The sequence below is a fragment of the Physeter macrocephalus genome, chromosome 7 (genome assembly GCF_002837175.3).
Source record: "Physeter macrocephalus isolate SW-GA chromosome 7, ASM283717v5, whole genome shotgun sequence".
Lineage (NCBI taxonomy): Eukaryota > Metazoa > Chordata > Mammalia > Artiodactyla > Physeteridae > Physeter > Physeter macrocephalus.
Window position 1 is genome coordinate 110,905,187 of NC_041220.1, and position 23,488 is coordinate 110,928,674.

General features: G+C 38.4%; 1 protein-coding gene across 1 annotated transcript in view; it reads left to right on the forward strand.

The window, feature by feature from the left end:
* ARHGEF38 (Rho guanine nucleotide exchange factor 38) overlaps window positions 1-23,488 on the forward strand; it is a 148,877-nt gene that overhangs the window by 59,343 nt on the left and 66,046 nt on the right. Inside the window, exon 3 of the mRNA XM_024119403.1 lies at window positions 18,198-18,321. Coding sequence (XP_023975171.1) covers window positions 18,198-18,321 — 124 coding nt within the window. The remainder of the gene's footprint in view (window positions 1-18,197; window positions 18,322-23,488) is intronic.

Sequence of the window (23,488 nt, forward strand, 5' to 3'; positions counted from 1 at the left end):
AATGGATAAAGAAGATGTGGTACATATATACAATGGAATATTACTCAGCCATAAAAAGGAACGAAATTGAGTCATTTGTTGAGACGTGGATGGATCTAGAGACTGTCATACAGAGTAAAGTAAGTCAGAAAGAGAAAAACAAATATCGTATATTAATGCATGTATGTGGAACCTAGAAAAATGGTATAGATGAACCGGTTTACAGGGCAGAAGTTGAGACACAGATGTAGAGAACAAACGTATGGACACCCAGGGGGAAAGCCACAGGGGCGTGGGGTTGGTGGTGTGCTGAATTGGGTGATTGGGATTGACATGTATCCACTGATGTGTATAAAATTGATGACTAATAAGAACCTGCTGTATAAAAAAATATATAAAATAAAATTCAAAAATTAAAATTAAAAAAAACTAATACTAAAAAAAAAAAAAAAAAAAAAAGAGAATACACATTTTCCAAACTAGTAAATGGGGAAAACAAATTTTTTAAAAAAATTCAGTCCAGGGCTTCCCTGGTGATGCAGTGGTTGAGAGCCCACCTGCCAATGCAAGGGCATGGGTTCGAGCCCTGGTCCGGGAAGATCCCACATGCTGTGGAGCAGCTGTGCCCGTGCACCACAGCTGCTGAGCCTGAGCTCTGGAGCCCATGAGCCACAACTACTGAGCCCACGTGCTACAATTACTGAAGCCCACGTGCCTAGAGCCCGGGCTCCACAACAAGAGAAGCCACCACAATGAGAGGCCCACACACCGCAACAAACAGTATCCCCCATTTACTGTAACTAGAGAAAGCCCGTGAGCAGCAACGAAGACCCAATGCAGCCAAAAATAAAATAAATAAATAAAAATTTTTAAAAAAATAGAATTGGTAAATGTTGAGCCAGTTCTTTCTAATATCACTATTTTTTTTTCAGATATTATATCTGAAGGAAATAGATGTTCTGCTGAAAATGATAACAGTTTTGTTTGGTTTGTTGGTTGGTTTGGGCTGGTTTGTTCTTATATCTCATAAGCTCTGAGTCTGAGTATGCAGGGAGGATAAAGGATAAACACACACGAGTAATACACACTCACAATAAATACTCAAGTGATCAAAGCACAAAAATGTTTACCCCATTTATTGTGCTCAGCCAGAGCCCTTAAATATAATTTTGTGGCTGACTTGGGTGCATAAAAAATTTACATATTTTACTTATAATCTCATTGGTTGTTTCAAACAGTTTCCAAATTATTTTTTCCTGTGTTTCCACAATGTAACTCAGGGTTTATTCTAAAAGAATTTCTAAAGGGTCACAAAACCTACTGAATCTTCAACTCACAAGGGCTATTCTTAGCGGTACTATTTGTCTTCTGAGCATTTCATATAAAATTCTAAGTAGGAAAGGACAGGGAGCCCAAAGACCACCTCCAACCGCCACCAAGGAACTCTTTCCTGCCTGTCCGTGAGTTAAGGCAGATAAGAGAAACAAAGCAAGGACCCTTGGTCTACTCTCTACCTTTTATCCAAGGATATCAATGTAAGCACCTTCCTTTTCTATTATTAGTCAAAACAAAGTTTGGGATGAACTTCTCAATCCTATTCCTTTTTCAGAGGCCTCCGGAAGTTATCAGATTTGACCACAGTCTGGTCTGGCCTTCACTCACCTCTCTTGGCTCTGTTCCTCCTCTTGCTCATGCTGAGAAGTCTGTCCCAGGGTCCCAGCCTTACTTTCTGCAAAGGGATGGACATCCCTGCACTGATACAGGCCTGTCCACATCAATGTCTTCTGGCCTGGAACGTTTCCAGGCAGGTATCAGGTAACTTGGGAATTGTTTGTTGTTGTTAGCTTGCCTTCCTTTTTTTTTTTTTTTAACATCTTTACTAAAAAATGTTAATATAATTGCTTTACAATGTTCTGTTAGTTTCTGCTGTATAACAAAGTGAATCACCTATATATATACATATATCCCCATATCCCCTCCCTCTTGTGTATCCCTCCCACCCTCCCTATCTCACCCCTTCTAGGTGGTCACAATGCACCGAGCTGATCTCCCTGTGCTATGCAGCTGCTTTCCACTAACTATTTTACAATTGTTAGTGTATATATGTCCATGCCAATCTCTCACTTCGTCCCAGCTTACCCTTCCCCCTCCCCATGTCCTCAAGCCCATTCTCTACGTCTGTGTCTTTATTCCTGTCCTGCTCCTAGATTCATCACAACCATTTTTTTTGAGATTCCATATATATGTGTTAGCATACAGTATTTGATTCTCTCTTTCTGACTTACTTTACTCTGTATGACAGACTCTAGGTCCATCCACCTAAATACAAATAAATCAATTTCACTTCTTTTTATGGCTGAGTAATGTTTCATTGTATAAATGTGCCATATCTTCTTAATCCATTCATTGGTCAATGGACATTTAGGTAGTTTCCATGTCCTGGCTATAGTAAATAGAGCTGCAATAAACATTGTGGTACATGACTCCTTTTGAATTATGGTTTTCTCAGGGAATATGCCCAGTAGTGGGACTCCAGGGTCATATGGTAGTTCTAATTTTAGTCTTTTAAGGAACCTCCATACTGTTCCCCATAGTGCTGTATCAATTTACATTCCCACCAAGAGCGCAAGAGGGTTTCCTTTTCTCCACACCCTCTCCAGCATTTATTGTTTATAGATTTTTTATTATGGACATTCTGACTGGTGTGAGGTGATACCTCATTGTAGTTTTGATTTGCATTTCTCTAATGATTAGTTATGTTGAGCATCCTTTCATGTGTTTGTTGGCAATCTGTATATCTTCTTTGGAGAAATGTCTATTTAGGTCTTCTGCCCATTTTTTGATTGGGTTGTTTGTTTTTTCATATTGAGCTGCATGAGTTGCTTGTAAATTTTTGAGATTAATCCTTTGTCAGTTGTTTCGTTTGCAAATATTTTCTCCCATTCTGAGGTTTGTCTTTTGGTCTTGTTTGTGGTTTCCTTTGCTGTGCAAAAGCTTTTACGTTTATTAGGTGCCATTTGTTTATTTTTGTTCTTATTTCCATTTCTCTAGGAGGTGCGTCATAAAGGATCTTGCTATGATTTATGTCATAGAGTGTTCTGCCTATGTTTTCCTCTAAGAGTTTTAGAGTGTCTGGCCTTACATTTAGGTCTTTAATCCATTTTGAGCATATTTTTGTTTATGGTATTAGGGAGTGTTCGAATTTCATTCTTTTACATGTAGCTGTCCAGTTTTCCCAGCACCACTTATTGAAGAGTGTGTCTTCTTCAATGTATATTCTTGCCTCCTTTATCACAGATAAGGTGACCATATATGCGTTTAGGTCTTTAATCCATTTTGAGTTTATTTTTGTGTATGGTATTAGGGAGTGTTTTATATGTAGCTGTCCAGTTTTCCCAGCACCACTTATTGAAGAGTGTGTCTTCTTCAATGTATATTCTTGCCTCCTTTATCACAGATAAGGTGACCATATATGCGTGGGTTTATCTCTGGGCTTTCTATCTTGTTCCATTGATCTTTACTTCTGTTTTTATGCCAGTACCATACTGTCTTGATTACTGTAACTTTGTAGTATAGTCTGAAGTCAGGGAGCCTGATTCCTCCAGCTCCGTTTTTCTTTCTCAAGATTGCTTTGGCTATTCAGGGTCTTTTGTGTTTCCATACATACTATGAAATTTCTTGTTCTAGTTCTGTGAAAAATGCCATTGGTAGTTTGATAGGGATTGCAGTGAATCTGTAGATTGCTTTGGGTAGTATCATTTTCACAATGTTGATTCTTCCAATCCAAGAACATGGATTCCTTTTATTTCTTTTTCTTCTCTGACTGCTGTGGCTAAAACTTCCAAAACCATGTTGAATAATAGTCGTGAGAGTGGGGCAACCTTGTCTTGTTCCTGATTTTACAGGAAATGGTTTCAGTTTTTCACCATTGAGAATGATGTTCGCTGTGGGTGTGTCAGATATGGCCTTTACTATGTTGAGGTGAGTTCCCTCTATGCCTACTTTCTGGAGAGTTTTTATCATAAATGCGTACTGAATTTTGTAGAAAGATTTTTCTGCATCTATTGAGATTATCATGTGGTTTTTATCCTTCAGGATAGGTTTAGGCTTTATCCTATCCTTGTTAATATGGTGTATCACACTGATTGATTTGTGTATATTGAAGAATCCTTGCATTCCTGGGATAAACCCCACTTGATCATGGTGTATGATCCATTTAATGTGCTGTTGGATTCTGTTTGCTAGTATTTTGTTGAAGATTTTTGCATCTTTGTTCATCAGTGTTACGGACCTGTAGTTTTCTTTTTTTTGTGACACCTTTGTGTGGTTTTGGTATCAAGGTGATGATGGCCTCGTAGAATAAGTTTGGGAGTGCTCCTCCCTCTTCTATTTTGGAAGAGTTTGGGAAGAATGTGTGTTAGCTGTAGTCTTGGAAGGTTGTACTTTTCTAAGAATTTGTCCATTTCTTCCATGTTGTCCATTTTATTGGAATATAGTTGCTTGTAGTAATCTCTCATGATCCTTTGTATTTCTGCAGTGTCAGTTGTTATTTCTCCTTTTTCGTTTCTAATTCTGTTGATTTGAGGCTTCCCCCCTTTCTTTCCTGATGAGTCTGGCCAGTGGCTTAGCAATTTTGTTTATCTTCTCATAGACCAGCTTTTAGTTTTATTGATCTTTGCTACTGTTTTCTTCATTTCTTTTTCATTGATTTCTGATTGACTTTTTGATTTTTTCCTTCTGTTAACTTTGGGTTTTTTGTTCTTCTTTCTCTAATTGCTTTAGGTGTAAAGTTAGATTGTTTATTTGAGATTTTTCTTGTTTCATGATGTAGGATTGTATTGCTATAAACTTCCCTCTTATAAGTGATTTTGCTGCATCCCATAGGCTTTGGGTCATCGTGTTTTCATTGTCATTTGTTTCTAGATATTTTTTTATTTCCTCTTTGATTTCCTCAGTGATCTCTTAGTTATTTAGTAGTGTATTGTTTAGCCTCCATGTGTTTGTATTTTTTACAGAGTTTTTCCTGTAATTGATATATAGTCTCACAGCATTGTGGCCGGAAAACATACTTGATATGATTTCAATTTTCTTAAATTTACCAGGACTTGATTTGTGACCCAAGACATCATCTATCCTGGAGAATGTTCCATGAGCACTTGAGAAGAAAGTGTATTCTGTTGTTTTTGGATGGAATGTCCTATAAAAATCAATTAAGTCCATATTGTTTAATATATCACTTAAAGCTTGTGTTTCCTTATTAATTTTCATTTTGGATGATCTGTCCATTGGTGAAAGTGGGGTGTTAAAGTCCCCTATTATGATTGTGTTACTGTCCATTTCCTGTTTTATGGCTGCTAGCATTTGCCTTATGTATTGAGGTGCTCCTATGTTGGTTGCATAAATATTTAAATTCTTATATCTTCTTCCTGGATTGGTCCCTTGATCATTATGCAGTGTCCATCTTTGCCTCTTGTGATAGTCTTTTTTTTAAATCTATTCTGTCTGATATGAGAATTGCTACTCCAGCTTTCTCTTGATTTCCTTTTGCATGGAATATCTTTTTCCATGCCCTCACTTTCAGTCTGTGTGTGTCCCTAGGTCAAAGTGGCTCTCTTGTAGACAGCATATATATGGGTCTTGTTTTTGTATCCATTCAGCCAGTCTATGTCTTTTGGTTGGAACATTTAATCCATGTACTTTTAAGGTAATTATAGATATGTATGTTCCTATTACCATTTTCTTAATTGTTTTGGGTTTGTTTTTGTAGATCTTTTCCTTCTCTTGTGTTTCCTGCCTAGAGAAGTTCCTTTAGCATTTGCTGTAAAGCTGGTTTGGTGGTGCTGAATTCTCTTAGCTTTTGTTTGTCTGTAAAGGTTTCAATTTCTCTGTCATATCTGAATGAGATCCTTGCTGGGTAGAGTAATCTTGGTTGTAGGTTTTTCCCTTTCATCGTTTTAAATATGTCCTGCCACTCCCTTCTGGCCTGCAGAGTTTCTGCTGAAAGGTCAGCTGTTTACCTTATGGTGATTCCTTTGCATGTTATTTTTTGCTTTTCCCTTGCTGCTTTTAATATTTTTTCTTTGTATTTTATTTTTGATAGTTTAATTAATATGTGTCTTGCATGTTTCTCCTTGGATTTGTCCTGTATGGCACTCTCTGTGCTTCCTGGACTTGATTGACTATTTCATTTCCCATGTTAGGGAAGTTTTCAACTATAATCTCTTCAAATATTTTCTCAGTCCTTTTCTTTTTCTCTTCTTCTGGGACCCCTATAATTTGAATGTTAGTGCATTTAATGTTGTCCCAGAGGTCTCTGAGGCTGTCCTCAGTTCTTTTCATTCTTTTTTCTTTATTCTGCTCTGCAGCAGTTATTTCCACTATTTTATCTTCCATGTCATTTATCCGTTCTTTTGCCTCAATTATTCTTCTATCGATTCCTTCTAGAGAATTTTTAGTTTCATTTATTGTGTTGTCCATCATAGTTTGTTTGCTCTTTAGTTCTTCTAGGTGCTTGTTAAACATTTTTATATCTTCTCCATTCTATTTCCAAGATTTTGTATCATCTTTACTATCATTACTCTGAATTCTATTTCAGATAGACTGCCTATTTCCTCTTTATTTGTTTGGTCTGGTGGGATATTACCTTGCTCCTTCTTCTGCTGTGTGTTTCTCTTTCTTCTCATTTTGCTTAACTTACTGTTTGGAGTCTCCTTTTTGCAGGCTGCAGGTTTGTAGTTCCTGTTGTTTTCTGTGTCTGCCCCCAGTGGGTAAGTTTGGTTCAGTGGGTTGTGTAGGCTTCCTGGTGGAGGGGACTGGTGCCTGTGTTCTGGTGGAAGGGGATGGATCTTGTCTTTCTGGTGGGCAGGGCTATGTCTGGTGCTGTGTTTTGGGTTGTCTGTGAACTTGGTATGATTTTAGGCAGCCTCTCTGCTAATGGGTGGGGTTGTGTTCCTGTCTTGCTAGTTGTTTGGCATAGGGTGTCCAGCACTGAAGGTTGCTGGCTTTTGGGTGGAGCTGGGTCTTATCATTGAGACAGAGATCTCTGGGAGAGGTCTTACTGATTGATATTATGTTGGGCCGTAGTTCTCTGCTGGTCCAATGTCCTGAAGTCGGCTCTCCTGCCTCAGAGGCTCAGGCCTGACACCAGGCCAGAGCACCAATTCCCTGTGAGACACACGGCTCAGAAGAAAAGGGAGAAAAAAGAAAGAAAATAAATAAATAAAAATTTAAAAAAATTTTAAGTATAATAATAAAAAATAAGAAGAGAGCAACCAAACCACTAAACAAATCCACCAATGATAACAAACACTTAAAACTATACTAAGATAAACATAAAAATCAGAAAGAAATCAGTCACAGACAGAAAACCCCAAGTCTACAGTTGCTTCCAAATTCCACTGCTTCAATTTTGGGATGATTTGTTGTTTATCCAGGTATTCCACAGATGCAGCGTACACCAAGTTGATTGTGGGGATTTAATCCGTTGCTTCTGAGGGTGCATGGAGAAATTTCCCTTTCTCTTCTTTGCTTGCACAGCTCTTGGGTTTCATCTTTGGTTTGACCCCACCTCTGCATGTAGGTCACCCTCAGGCATCTGTTCCCACCCAGACAGGACGGGGTTAAAGCAGTTGCTGATTAGGGGCTCTGGATCACTCATGCTGGGGGGAGGGAGGGGTAATGTAGTTATAATTGGAATGCAGGGCGAGCCTGTGGCAGCAGAGGCCAATGTGACATTGCAACAGCCTGAGGTGCGCCATGTGTTCTCCCGGGGAACTTGTCCCTGGATCACGGGACCGTGGCACTGGCAGGCTGCACAGGCTCCTGGGAGGGGAGGTGTGGGTAGTGACCTGTGCTTGCACACAGGATTATTGGTGGCTGCAGCAGCAGCGTTAGCATATCATGCCCATCTCTGGGGTCTGAGCTGATAGCCGTGGCTCACACCTGTCTCTGGAGCTCGTTTAGGCAGTGCTCTGCCTTCTTTGGGCAGATGGGGAAGGAATCCCCTTTCTTTGCACACACTGAAACAATGGTCTCTTACCTCTTAGGCAGGTCCAGTCTTTTTCCCGGACTCCTTCCCAGCTAGCTGTAGCGCACTAGCCCCCTTCAGGCTGTGTTCACACAGCCAACCCCAATCCTCTCCCTGGGATCTGACCTCTGAAGCCCGAGCCTCAGCTCCCAGCCCCTGCCCACCCCGGCGCATGAGCAGACAAGCCTCTCAGGCTGGTGAGTGCTGGTTGGCACCGATCCTCTGTGCGGGAAACTCTCTGCTTTGCCCTCTACACCCCTGTTGCTGTGCTCTCCTCCGTGGCTCCGAAGCTTCCCCACTGCCACCCACCGCCTGTCTCCACCCGTGAAGGGGCTTCCTAGTGTGTGGAAACTTTTCCTCCTTCACAGCTCCCTCCCACTGGTGCAGGTCCCGTCCCTATTCTTTTGTCTCTGTTTTTTCTTTTTTCTCTTGCCCTACCCAGGTACGTGGGGAGTTTCTTGCCTTTTGGGAAGTCTGAGGTTTTCTGCCAGCATTCAGTAGGTGTTCTGTAGGAGTTGTTCCACATGTAGATGTATTTTTTATGTATTTGTGGGGAGGAAGGTGATCTCCACGTCTTACTCCTCCACCATCTTGACGGTTCCCCCTACTTGGGCATTTAGCTGCACGATTGGTTAAAAGACTTGCTGTCTAGCTGTGATATTGATTCAACTTGCAGTTTCACTCAATTAGCCAGTTTAGAATCTAGTTTCACAGCAGGAAATTTCACACAGACAAATCAGTAGTTTAGAGAAAACTGATGAAATAATGGCTAGTTTACCCTGAAAAGCTTTGTAATCTAGAAGCCAACTGTCTGAGTGAATGCCATCGTAATTAGATAATTATCCTAGCCCTGTGGGTGCCAGGGCCTTCTGCCAACATCCTCTTTTCCCACTTGCTGCAATTTCTGTCTCACAAGCCATCCTCTCCTCAGTTGCCTCACTAAAAAATAAAACTATAACTGGTTCTTCCCTCTCATATCATCCCCATTGGGTCCCCATTTCTTAGGGTTGTTTTTTTTTAATACATTTTCAGCTTTCCTCCACTCTCACCTTACTTGTTGCAGTTAAAATCTTAATATCATTGCTCTTTTAGGTTTCAACATTAATAATGGAGCAAACTAACTTAGTGAATACATCCAGGTCTCACCACAATGCTGTGCATGGAAGTGCCATATAGAAAGGATAGATGGGACCCAGGTTTTGTTAGACTAAGTCAGATGATATCCAAGGTGGATTTCCTCTATATGAATTCTAATATAGGGTCCAAAATTGAGTCTAGACTTACTGCCAAACCACACCAAATAGAAATACTGAAGTCTTTTCTAGAAACAATTTTCAGAGAAGAGTTTGGTTGGTGGGAATCACCATGGTCCTCAAAAGCAATGCTATTTATTTTCTTCCTTCTTCTACAGTTGTTGTATATATGTCTGGATCATTAAAGTTCTGTGATTTTGATCATCAAATTAGAAGCTTAAAAATTTATTTCCAAATTGAGGTCAGGGCTGTAATATCCAGCTGAGGGTTTTTAATCCATTGGTTATTAGAAGAAAATAATGTTTGCAATTGCTGCTATAATTTACCAAGACTTGTTAAAAGTCTTAAGACACATTAATAACTTTAGCTCAACAATTAGACTTATTTCCTAATTTCATAAGTAAATAATCATAGGTGTGAACAGGTTTTAGCCAGGAGAGCTGCTTATAATAGTGAAAATGGCAATTTATCTAGATTTCAAATATTGAATGACTGGTTAATTAGACTACAGTATTTCCACATAATATTGACATTTAAAATGTTGCAATTGTAGAAAATTAATGACATGAAAAGATGTTCATGTTATGCTAAGTTAAAAAAACTAAAATTTTAAAACATTATTTGAAGTATATAAATCTGTTGTACAGATGTACACACACACGGAGAGAACAACAATTAAGAAGGACATACCTCACAATATCAATGGTTATTTCTGTGTGGTAGAATAATATGCAATTGTACTTTCTTTCTTTTACTTAGCTACCTATCTTTAATTTTCTACAATAAACATGAACTACTTTTATGAAAATAGCTTATTTTTTTTAAACAGTTTGTTTCTCAACTTCTTTTCAATGTCCACTTTTAAAGGTGTTTGTGGTTGGGGTCTGCACAGTACCTAAGAATGTTTGGTGATTCCTGTCTGTGATTAGGTTAGGATGAGTGTCCCAAGGCTCATTAAGCAGAATACAGTAAACAGGGGTTTCTCAAGTGTAAACGAAGGGGGAAGTGGAGCCTTTGTCAGCAAATCTTCGGTATACTAACAGCCAAACTGAGCACAACAGTTTGTCTTTGTAGATAAAATTAAGCAGAAAATTATCAAATATCCACTTAATGTGATCTTCTGAACAATGAAATTAGGTGATTTTGATTTTTTTCTTTAAACCACTTTTGATCTCCTCATACTTGTTATTCAGAGCCCAGTAAAGAACAAGAACATTTATTGATGGCTCCCACAGACAAAATAGATCATTTGAATTATAGTGATTCAATTCAATTCAAACTGTCAAACTTTTATTGAATGCTAGGTGTGAGCCTTGCACTGTATCAGACAGAGGGGGTTATTCAAATAACTCACAAAGACAATGTCCTGGAGGGACTCACAGTTTTTACACAAAGACAGATAAATTAATAAATAACTCATATGTATAAAATAGGCTTCAATGTAAGCATTGCGTAATCAAAGCAAGAGTCGTGGAAGCATAGGAGAGGGAGAGGTTCATTCCAACCAAGGGAGCAAGAAAGTTTTCTTAGAGGAAGTGAGATTTTGGCTAGAAATAAAGAGAAGTGTATTAGTCCCCTGTTGGTTAGAGGTAACAAGTAAAATTCCAAGTAGCTTGAATTTTACCCAAAGCAATCTACAGATTCAATGCAATCCCAGTCAGATTACCAATGGCATTCTTCACAGAACTAACTAGAACAAAAAATTTCACAATTTGTATGGAAGCACAAAAGACCCCAAATAGCCAAGGCAATCTTGAGAAAGAAAAACAGAGCTGGAGGAATCAGGCTCCCTGACTTCAGACTATGCTACAAAGTTACAGTAATCCAGACAGTATGGTACTGGCATAAAAGCAGAAATAAAGATCAATGGAACAAGATAGAAAGCCCAGAGATAAACCCATGCATATATGGTCACCTTATCTGTGATAAAGGAGGCAAGAATATACATTGAAGAAAAGACACACTCTTCAATAAGTGGTGCTGGGAAAACTGGACAGCTACATATAAAACACTCCCTAATACCATACACAAAAATAAACTCAAAATGGATTAAAGACCTAAAGGTAAGGCCAGACACTATAAAACTCTTAGAGGAAAATATAGGCAGAACACTCTATGACATAAATCACAGCAAGATCCTTTTTGACCCACCTCCTAGAGAAATGGAAATAAAAACAAAAATAAACAAATGGAACCTAATAAACTTAAAAGCTTTTGCATAGCAAAGGAAACCATAAAGCAGATGAAAAGACAACCCTCAGAATGGGAGAAAATATTTGCAAATGAAGCAACTGACAAGGGATTAATCTCAAAAATTTACAAGCAGCTCATGCAGCTCAATATGAAAAAAACAAACAACCCAATCCAAAAATGGCAGAAGACTTATATAGACATTTCTCCAAAGAAGATATACAGATTGCCAACAAACACATGAAAGGATGCTCAACATCACTGATCATTTGAGAAATGCAAATCAACCGCAATGAGGTATCACCTCACACCAGTCAGAATGGCTATCATCAAAAAATCTACACACAGTAGGGCTTCCCTGGTGGCACAGTGGTTGAGAATCTGCCTGCCAATGCAGGGGACACGGGTTCATGCCCCGGTCCGGGAAGATACCACATGCCGCGGAGCGGCTGGGCCCGTGAGCCATGGCCGCTGAGCCTGTGTGTCTGGAGCCTGTGCTCCGCAACGGGAGAGGCCACAACAGTGAGAGGCCCGCGTACCACAAAAACAAAACAAAACAAACAAACAAAAATCTACACACAATAAATGCTGGAGAGGGTATGGAGAAAAGGGAACCCTCCTGCACTTTTGGTGGGAATGTAAATTGATACAGTCACTATGGAGAGCAGTATGGAGGTTCCTTAAAAATCTACAAATAGAATTACCATATGACCCAGGCAATCCCACTACTGGGCATATACCCTGAGAAAACCATAATTCAAAAAGAGTCATGTACCATAATGTTCATTGCAGCTCTATTTACAATAGCCAGGACATGGAAGCAACCTAAGTGTCCATCGACAGATGAATGGATAAAGAAGATGTGGTACATATATACAATGGAATATTACCCAGCCGTAAAAAGAAATGAAATTGAGTTGGATGGACCTAGAGACAGTCATACAGAGTAAAGTAAGTCAGAAAGAGAAAACCAAATATTGTATGCTAAAACATGTATATGGAATCTAAGAAAAAAAATTGTTCTGAAGAACCTAGGGGCAGGACAGGAATAAAGACGCAGACGTAGAGAATGGACTTGAGGACACAGGGAGGGGGAAGGGTAAGCTGGGACAAAGTGAGAGAGTGGCATGTCCATATATACACTACCAAATGTGAGAGTGGCATGGCCATATATACACTACCAAATGTAAAATAGCTAGCTAGTGGGAAGCAGCCACACAGCACAGTGAGATCAGCTCAGTGCTTTATGACCACCTAGAGGGGTGGGATGAGGGGGTGGAGGGAGATGAAAGAGGGAGGAGATATGGGGATATATGTATATGTAGAGCTGATTCACTTTGTTATGAAGCAGAAACTAACACAGCGTTGTAAAACAGTTATACTCCAATAAAGATGTTTAAAAAAAAAATAAAGATGTACAGAGGGCCAAGAGGCACATGAAAAGATGCTCAACATCACTAATTATTAGAGAAATGCAAATCAAAACTACAATGAGGTATCACCTCACACCGGTCAGAACGGTGATTATCAAAAAATCTAGAAACAATAAATGCTAGAAAGGGTGTGATGAAAAGGGAACCCTCCTGCACTGTTGGTTGGAATGTAAATTGATACAACCACTATGGAGATCAGTATGGAGGTTCCTTAAAAAACTAAAAATAGAACTAGCATATGACCCAGCAATCCCTCTACTGGGCCTATACCCTGAGAAAACCATAATTCAAAAAGAGTCATGTACCACAATGTTCATTGCAGCACTATTTACAATAGCCAGGTCATGGAAGCAACCTAAATGTCCATCAACAGATGAATGGATAAAGAAGATGTGGCACATATATACAATGGAATATTACTCAGCTGTAAAAAGAAATGAAAATGAGTTATTTGTAGTGAGGTGGATGGACCTAGAGTCTGTCATACAGAGTGAAGTAAGTCAGAAAGAGAAAAATGAATACCGTATGCTCACACATATATATGGAATCTAAAAAAAAAAAGGTACTGATGAATCTAGTGTCAGGGCAGGAATAAAGACGTAGACATAGAGAATGAACTTGAGGACATGGAGGGAGGGGGAAGCTGGGGCAAAGTGAGAGTTGCATTGACATATATATATACTACCAAATGTAAAATAGATAGCTAGTGGGAAGCAGCCGCATAGCACAGGGAGATCAGCGCGGTGCTTTGCGAGAACCTAGAGGGGTGGGATAGGGAGGGTGGGAGGGAGGCTCAAGGGGGAGAGGATATGGGGATTTATGTGTGCATGTGGCTGATTCACTTTGTTGTGAGACAGAGTCTAGCGCAGTATTGTGAAGCAGTTATACTCCAATAAAGATCTATTAAATAAAATAAAATACATTATGGTAAAAAAAAAAAAAAAAAAAGAAAAGGCCATTTATTACCTTTTGTAATAAGGATGTCTTGCTTTAGGCCAGGTAGACCCAGGAGCTCACATGACGATGTCAGACTTAGCTTCCCTCTCTGTGTTGACTTTACTACAGTCAATCTCTCCACAAAGATGACTGCTGAAGACAGAAATTTACATATTTAGGGCTGACAATCCAGGCCCTTCTGTTTCCCAACAACCATTTTTAAAAATCAGTGAAGCTTCTCATTTGCTATGCTTTGGCATCTGTCATCCTAGGCCAATTGCTGTGGCCAGCAGGTCACATGTCCTCCACTGGAGGGAGTAGAGAGGGGTCAGGCACCATGAGTGACAATTCCACCAGATCAGGTAGAGCTGGGGAGCTGTGGCTTCTCCCAAAAAAGCAACAGAAAGGACAGAAAGATGGGCAAAACTACTGGACAGATACTACCATTACCATATTCCATTTCAGATGGGTAGAATATTTTAAGTTATTTGGGGGCAAAGCGTTTGTAAGCAAAGGGAAGAGCTTGGGCTGGGATGTGAATGCAGGAAAATGCAACGAAAGCTTTTGAAAACAGTGGGTATAAGGTGCAGGTGGTAACAGAGTAATTCAATACCAATGATTACAGTCTCTGAATTGATAAAATTTTATAGGTGTGTTTTCTTTTACTTAGACATTTATGCCTTGGGATTTTTGTATACATACAACTGTAAGATCAGCAATTATTTAAATGCAATGGGAACTTGCTATTTGAAGTATATCCTGTGAATACTTTTGTGAAGCAAAGAATTAAACTGTCATCCAAAATACTTAACCTTTAATTTTTCTGTTTTGTACTTTCAAATTATTATATATTGACTTTGCTTAGAATAATGTAACTTAAAAGAAATCTTTTTACAAAAAAATGAATTTATTTTCGTTTAAAATATAACTCAACCTAAGCTGAGTATTGCCCATTTCTAGTAAATAATTAATAAATGTATGTAAATGCTTCCTTGAATTTACATCAATAGTTAGAAGATCATCTACCAGTTTTAAAAGCCTATTTGGATGAGACATTTGTTCCTTGGCATATCAGTGACTAAATGTGAATTCATTTCATGATTCACAGAATCCCCGTGGGCCTGTGGTGATACGGGTGATTGAAACCAGGCCAACTGATGTTTTAATCCTTTCTGTCCTTCAGAAAGAAAAGAAATCAAAACCTATGCTTTTGTTATTTAGTATTTGTTGCATTGCACAAAGATTATAGATAGAATACAGAATTAGATCCTTGCTAAATGAATTTAAAATATAAATTAGACAAATATACAGTATTCTGACCTTGAGAAATAAATGTAGAACTGACGACCCAGCGAAAAACTCAGGAACAAACTAAAAAATCCAAACAAAGATGGCAAAGTATTCTATTATTAGTTATTGCTGGTAATGGACTATGACATAGGACTAAACGGTCAGTTTCCAGCTCCAGCTCTGTCTTGAACTTCATAATTTGGGGCATGGTACCTCTCTTCACTCTGCATCAGTTTCCCTATCTTCAAACTGGTTCATATTTTACAGAGAAGATGGAATTGTATATGATATAATAAATATGAAGCACTTTAAGTTCCTCAGAATGAAGATTCCACAACAAAATGAAATAATAATAGGGTATACTATATGAACTACTTGCATACAAAGCAAGTAAATTAGGGATGAAATTTTATACTTTAGAAGGATTCATTTCAAAATATGATTTTAAAAAATATTAAACTAGCACAACTAAAATAAATCAATCTAGAAAAATTTGACTCATACAAAACTTTTGTAAAACATATTTTGCACTATGCAAAGTTATGCCTTTGTGATTTAATTAATACCCAATACATAAAGAAAATAATATGTTAAATCAGTGGTGCTCAGACATATGTGGCGTTTGAGCCATTTAAAATTATGATAAACAAAAAGAGCCATATAACTGTTATCTGCCTTTTATTTATTTTTTTAACATCTTTATTGGAGTATAACTGTTTTACAATAGTGTGTTAGTTTCTCCTTTACAACAAAGTGAATCAGTTATACATATACATATGTTCCCATATCTCTTCCCTCTTGTGTCACCCTCCCTCCCACCCTCCCTATATCTGCCTTTTAGATATTTTGTATCTATAATACTAAACATACTTACTAATACAGAAACTAGAAGTCTTGAAAATCCATAGATTTTAGGCAGAAGAGCCATGTGTGCACTATCCTGTTAGAATGAGTGCTTAACAAAGAAACATTTTGTGAGATACTGGTTTAAAGACCCTAAGAGCTAATAATGATTTCATTATTACTAATGAAGTATGAATATATAATTTCAGAATACATTTAAAAAACTGAACAAAAAAGTTGTGTAGTCCTATAAATAAACCCACTACATACAATCACACAGAATTTGATCACAAATGAGGCTCGGAGTTTTCTTGAGAACCAGACTGATGACAGGAAGGTGAGGAATTTCCCAAGATGGTTGAAGGACATATATCCAGCCGGACTATATTGCATAAGAAACAACTGACACAGTCACAACATTTTAAACAAGGTACAATGTGACGTATTGCTTCCATGTTGAATAACAGAACACCCCGATCAAAATAATAGCCGTGTCCAGTATGGGGAACAACGTCAAGAATGGGGTCAATGTCAAAAAAGGACGGGATAAAAAAATAACTAGCAGCCTGCCTCCGCCCTGTGGTGCTCCAAGGACAATGGTGCTTCAAGGACAAAGGACGACCCTGCCTGAAAAAGTTTCAGCGTCACACCCCCTACCGGACTCTTAATCGCCCTCCTCACCATATTGCGATGGTTACAAAATGCCTGCGCCCACCTGGGCGACTGGGACCTGTCCCAAATAAGGAAATGCATATGTCCTGTCCCACTCCAACGCTATAGAAGGAAAGTATATGTGCTTCGACCAATCAGTCGAAATTTTCACCTCGGACCATTCTTTTGTTTTCTGGCTATAAAAAGTGATCAATAGCACATGTTCGGGCTGGACTCTCCCAGACTACTAGGAAGTCGGCCCGCTGTTCCAGCAGAGACCCTTCCCTCGAATAAATTCTATCTTCTTTACATTTTGCCTTATGTGTGGAAATTCTTTTCCAACCCGCATTCGGACCACGACACTCCCCCACTCCTAAATAGACCTAGCTGAGAGCCTAAAAAAAGAAGCTGCAGTTGTTGGCCTTCAACTCCAGAATTCTTCCAGGTCTGTCTCTTATCCTATATACCTTATGCCCAACTTCCCTTAATTTCTTGGCTCCTTTTTTCTGATCTTTAGCTGAACTCCTTGTCTCTCTCTCACCCCTAATTTTGCCAACCTCGTTTTGAACCAGTAACTCTGCTTTTCATCTCTGAAGCTTCTCCATGACGATTATTGATGACTTGGTTATCCACCTATGACCTCATGCACAATAAGTCATGAATAAAAGGCACCTGCTCCTATTCCTTGTGGCAACCCAGTGGAGCCTGGACCAAGCTGTTCACGACCCACTAGACACTGTTTGATTATGAAAGGAGATCTGACTTAAACTCAGGAGAAAGATTTTGAGTAAGATCCAGCAAAATCTGGGCACATAGCTCATCATACTCTTCTTGGATGGCTTAGGATCGTTGGCCAACCCTCTACGAATCATCCAATGCCTGTGACAGAGTTTGGTCTCTACTACAATTCTTGGTACATAGAAGGACTTCAGGAATTATTTAGTGAAAGGATGGGTGAATGAATAAATTATTATAAACACCAGCTATAAGATCTAGGAATGATTACACTGGTTTTTGAGGGTATGCATCAAGTTATCAAATATGATGTATCTTTAATTAGTAGAATACGTTTGGTGAAGATTTCCATTCACATTTCTTTCAGAAAAAAAAAGCAGGAAACAACTCAGCAAATCTACTTGTCATCACTTTGAGAACATCTGTGGTTTTAAAACAGCTTTGAAAATAGTCACTTAGATAGAGTAAGTTCTGACTTCTGCTGTATAAGCAGTAAGGCGTTCTAAATGCATATGTACTAGTACATACCCTCATAGAGGGCAGTTAATAAAATACCGATTAGGGAGCCCAGATCTTCTTCACACTGTGGTTCTTACAGGAATATGTAGATGTACACTCAACTCATTAAAACTTAGTCAAAATAAAGAAAAAGAGGGAGGTAACAACAGATGCACCATCCAACTTCTTGCATGAAAAACTGCACATTTCCTCTGGAAATCCCAAATAAGAATGTTTACAGAAACGGCTGATGGAAACAGCATGGGCTGGCATATAAAACGCTTACGGTTTAGCAGGAGAAAACATCCTAAATACTGTGCATCTCTCTCCATCAGCTGGTGCTCAGTGTTTGTGTTTCTTCAGATTGATCAGCTGGACGTGGATAGCTTGTTTAGCAACATTGAATCGGTGCATCAGATATCAGCCAAGCTGCTGTCATTGTTGGAAGAGGCCACGACAGACGTGGAACCGGCCATGCAAGTAATCGGTATGTTTATTCTCTTCTCGAGTTCTCCAATACGACAGGAAATAATATTTTAATGGCCTCCCATTGCTTTGGTTTTATGTTTCTGACTCACCAAGCTTCCCAGGAGATATATAAATGCTAAACCCATCTTCAGGCTCATTGTAATTATACAAACTCTGCATTTATTTTCAGATGAGTTTATATCCATTTGCTGAAGTCCCTCAGTAGCACTAAGCACACCATTTGCTTTTTAATTTCCAATCTTTCAACCTCTTTGCCTTCTAGATGTTCTCTCATTTGCTTTTATGGCTAACACTTACTTGATTCTTAAAGAATTAAACATTTAAATACTTTAATAGCTTTACTGATTTTAGTCACAATGTCTCTTATTCATCTTATGATTAGGAATCCATTGATTTTTGGATTGTAATTTTTTTGCATGGAAAGTTTATACGATCATTCAAACACTTAACTACTTTTTCCATGATTTTGCTTTTTTCTCTGTATTATTTGCTTTCCAAATATGTTTCTAGACAGTCATAGATTATTTTCTCACTCTGATAAGATTTTGAAAAAAATGTAAAGAAATTACTGGAAAAGTGTTGGGTCAAATTTTTGTTCTCTCCATTTTCTCCATTCATTGGCCATTTATTTATTTATTCACCCAGTGAATAGCTATTAAGCAGCAGTATGTGCGATGATTCTTGGGAGCTTCAAAGGGAATACTGTGTTGTGAACTTGAAGGCAGCTGCCGCAACCAAGATATCACAGACACAGTGCCATGGAGGCTAAGAATTCTTTAAAATGTGTTGTAATCATTTTTCTGTTTCACACATAATACTCAATATATGCTCATTACAAAATATTAAAACAGTTCTGGAGTACACAGCATAATTCACCCCTCCAACGTGACTAACATCCCCTTAAGTAACCACTGTTATCAGTTTGATATGGATCCTTTCTTTGAGACGCACACAGAGACACAAACACACATTTACACCTTATATCTTTATTCATCCTCATTATGTCTTTGTTTGTTAATGGGAATCAGAGTATAAAAATGGCATGAAATTGATTTTGTTTCATATTTAAGGAAGACCCAAAGTTTAATAAGCAAAGCTGATCTTATACAAAGGTGAAACAACCTGGCTATTTGTAGTATTTTACATGCCCAAAGGCCAGCCCACTCAAAAAGATTCTCCCACTGACAGGTTTAAATTCAGTCATTTCTTGTGATTATGTACTAAATGTTTGTGTTCCCCTCAAATTCATATGTTAAAGCTCTAACACCTGACATGATGGTATTGGGAGGTGAGACCTTAGGGAGGTACTTTATATTTAGAAGAAGTCATGAGGAGGTTGATCCATGATGGAATTAGTGTCCTTATAAGGAGAGAAAGAGATACCAGAGTTCCCTCTCCACCATGTAAGGACTCAGGAAGGCAGCTGTCTGCAAGCCAGGAAGGAAGTCCTCACCAGGAACTGAATCTGCTGGCACCTTGATCTTGGACTTCCCAGTCTCCAGAACTGTGAGAAATAAATGTCCGTTGCTTAAGCCACTCAATCTATGTTATTTTGTTATGATAGCCCAAGCTGACTTATATAGTTTCCAAAAAATTGCAAAACTAATTTCTAAAGGAAGGACTCTTCATTATCACTTTAGTGTGGATTCATTGGTCATTCATTTATTTATTCACTCAATGAATAGTTATCAAGCAGCAGCATGTGCAGTAATTAAGGTGTTGTGTGACATTATTAGGGATTAAAAGATGAACGAGATCACGTTTCCTCCAAAAGTTTGCAAATAGCCCCTTGAATTGAAGACACTTGTGTAATATATCATCAAAGTATTTTCTACACTACTGCAGAACTTCAGGGGATAAAGAGACTATTTCTAGATGGGGAATCAGAGAAGAATTCTTAAAGATGTTACTTGGGCTTAAAGTATAGGTCAGATTTCAGCAAGTGAGGTCCAGATTGGGAAGACTAAGTAGAGGTAACAGCATGAACAAAACCATGGACAGGAAGTGCCAAGCGTTTAGGAAATGGTGAGTGACCAAGTCAAGCTGGAGTAAAGGACTCATGTAAGGGAGGAGTGAGAAATGAATCCGTAAGTATAGAATAGGGACAGACCATACTTGGAATCCAAGTTTGGAAATTACTCTGCAGGTAATTTTTCAGCAAGGATGTAATGAGACACAAAAGTTTTTGGAGAAAGGAAATTATGGTAGGTATGAAGAGAATGGATGGAAGGAGAAAATGAGTAAATATGTTATTATAGATAATTTAGCCATGTGGTAACAAGCATCTAGGCTACGGTGGATAAAGTGAGAATAGAAAACGGGGTCAGATTCAAGAGAAATGTGGAAAAGAGCACAAACAAAACGTAGGGGTTGGTTGTATTTGCTGGAGTCAAAAGCAATTCCAGGTTTAAGGAGTCACGTATCCTGATTTGCCTAGAACATTCTGGTTTTAGCTTATTCAAGCATTCAGTCCAGTTTAGCATTTGTCCTGGATTTTCTCCTTTTTAAAGGAGGATCATTATTAATAGTTGCATCACAAGAGATTTGGTAAGACCTCTATATCGTACTTCAATTTCTGACATGGCCTCTCTTAGCAGAGTTTAAGAGGCAGGTGCATTTGCCCGAGTTCTCACATGGTAACCTCTGAAAGAGAGCCCATCTCTCCTTTCCCGACCTTTCTAGTCTCAACAGTACTTACATCTTCCTTAGAAGTACAGCATACAGGGTACTGGCTGATAAATGTTGACTTTGGGCATGATCAGCTAGCAACAGCTAGCTGCTTCCTGTTTTGATGGTGGTGGGAGATGTATTTGATGCTACAAATCCTGCTCTCCACAGTACAGCAGCTAGTTATGTCATGACCCATGCTGGGTGGCCCATGCCATGACCAGTGGGAGGCAGGAAGCCACAAGGGTGACAGTCAATGGGTTTAGTGGGACATGTAGGGAATTAAAGATTAAGTGCAAGTGAAATATGTGTGAGAAGTGGAGACTGAACTGTCCTGCTACAGAGTATGTGGATGCTGTTGCTACAGTAGTTGGGTTATTTATTGTATGATATAAATCTATCACCTTTTTATTGTCTGGTTATGCTTATCTTATTTTGCAATAAACCCTTTCAAAAGTAAGGGTTTAACATATGCACATTGAATAAAAATTAAGTATAGATTTTTTATTTCTCAAGAAAGTTGATGGTCAACATATAACACACAAAATACCATTCACAAGGGGGTCATTAATGCTGTCATTGACCCATAAGACAATCAGAAGACAGAAATCTGCGGAAGAAGTAGCAACATCTACATCAAAAGTTAGTCATTATTCTTAAAAAATCATGCTCGTTATTTTTTTTGTTTTTTTTTTTTTTGTTTTTTGTGGTATGCGGGCCTCCCTCCGTTGTGGCCTCTCCCGTTGCGGGGCCCAGGCTCCGGCCGCGCAGGCTAGGCTCCGGACGCGAAGGCTCAGCGGCCGTGGCTCACGGGCCCAGCCGCTCCGCGACATGTGGGATCCTCCCAGACCGGGTCGCGAACCCGGTTCCCCTGCATCGGCAGGCGGACGCGCAACCACTGCGCCACCAGGGAAGCCCCCATGCTCATTATTTTAAAACATACAGTAGTCCCTCTGTATCCACAGGGATTGGTTCTAGGACCTTCCTGGATACCAAAATCCTCGGATACTCAAGTCCCTTATATAAAATGGTGCGGTATTTGCATATAATCTATGCAAACCTCCCGTATACTTTAAATCATCTATAGATTACTTATAATACCTAACACAATGTAAATGCTATATAAATAGTTGCTGGTGCCTGAAAATTCAAGTTTTGCTTTTTGGAACTTTCTGGATTTTTTTTTCTGAATATTTTCTATCTGAGGTTGGTTGAATCCGTGGATGGGAAACTTGTGGATATGGAGGACCAATTGTACTTGGCATTTGGCATTTGCTGTCCATGCTTTTGTTCATGCTGCTACTTCCACTTGGAACCTTCTTCCCAAACTGAACCTACTTGTTGAAATCTGACCTATACCTTTAAGCCCAAGTACATATCACTCCATGCAGCATGGCTTCACTTGTGTCAAATGACAGTTATCCTAAGTTAATTTCTCTCATTTTTAATTCCAAGTTTCCTTGGGCCTGTGAGCAATGGCTATTAATGAGTTGACACCATTAGCAGAAGATTTTGCAAAGTTAAATTATGACAGTTTTATAATAGTGTGAGCAGATGAATTAAACAGAAAATCAGTTAATTCCAATTCTGATTCAAAATGTTTAATCCAATTCACAGAATCAAAGAAAAGCTTTTGGAAGTTTATTGTGTCAAAGGTGAATTTTCTGACTGTATGGTAAATGCTACTATAACTTTAAAAATTAAATTTATGAATGCAAATTATAATATGAATACATATTTTGGTGGAGCATCACAGTAAAAGAATGCTTTTACTAAAGTAAGAAATCTATGGAGCAGAAACGTGCTTGGGATTGATTGTGGTGCATATGTAATAACGCCGTGATAGTCTATTAATTCAAATATAGTCAAAATTCACACATAGTTTTACATATACAAAAATTAGAGTGAACTGTATATAGTATTTAGAGGATATGCACACTTTTTTTGGTGTTGGTCACTAATCAGCTTTTAGAAATTGCATTTTGCTCAAAATCAGCCAGAAGTCTTTAGTTAAGATATTCAACAAACAGAAAAGTAACTTCAGCTTTTTAGTCTTTATAATTGCAGTTATTGAAAACAAAACTGAAGATGGGAAGACACAGAAATTTATCCCTATGAATACAAGGAATTAGCTAAAAAATAATTAAACAATGAGAGTTCATAGTGTATAAAAGATTTAATTTTGAAATTTTTAAATTGTATTTTGGAAGACTTGACTTATGAAAAGAAGCTTTAGACAGAGCTCCTGTTTAATAGGATAAAGTTATATCCTGTACCAGATTTTACAATATCTATATTTGGAAAAATACTCAAAAATCATAAATAGAAAAAACTTATTTGATGAGCTTTATCTTGTAAAAAGAAAGAAAGGAAAAATCAAAATGGAGGCAAGAAGACAATAGCTTTGAAAATATTTAAGCTCAAATATTTATACATCTTAATATAGAGAGATATATAATCAGAATTTTAATATCTTCCATTTAGTAGAATTTTCTCTG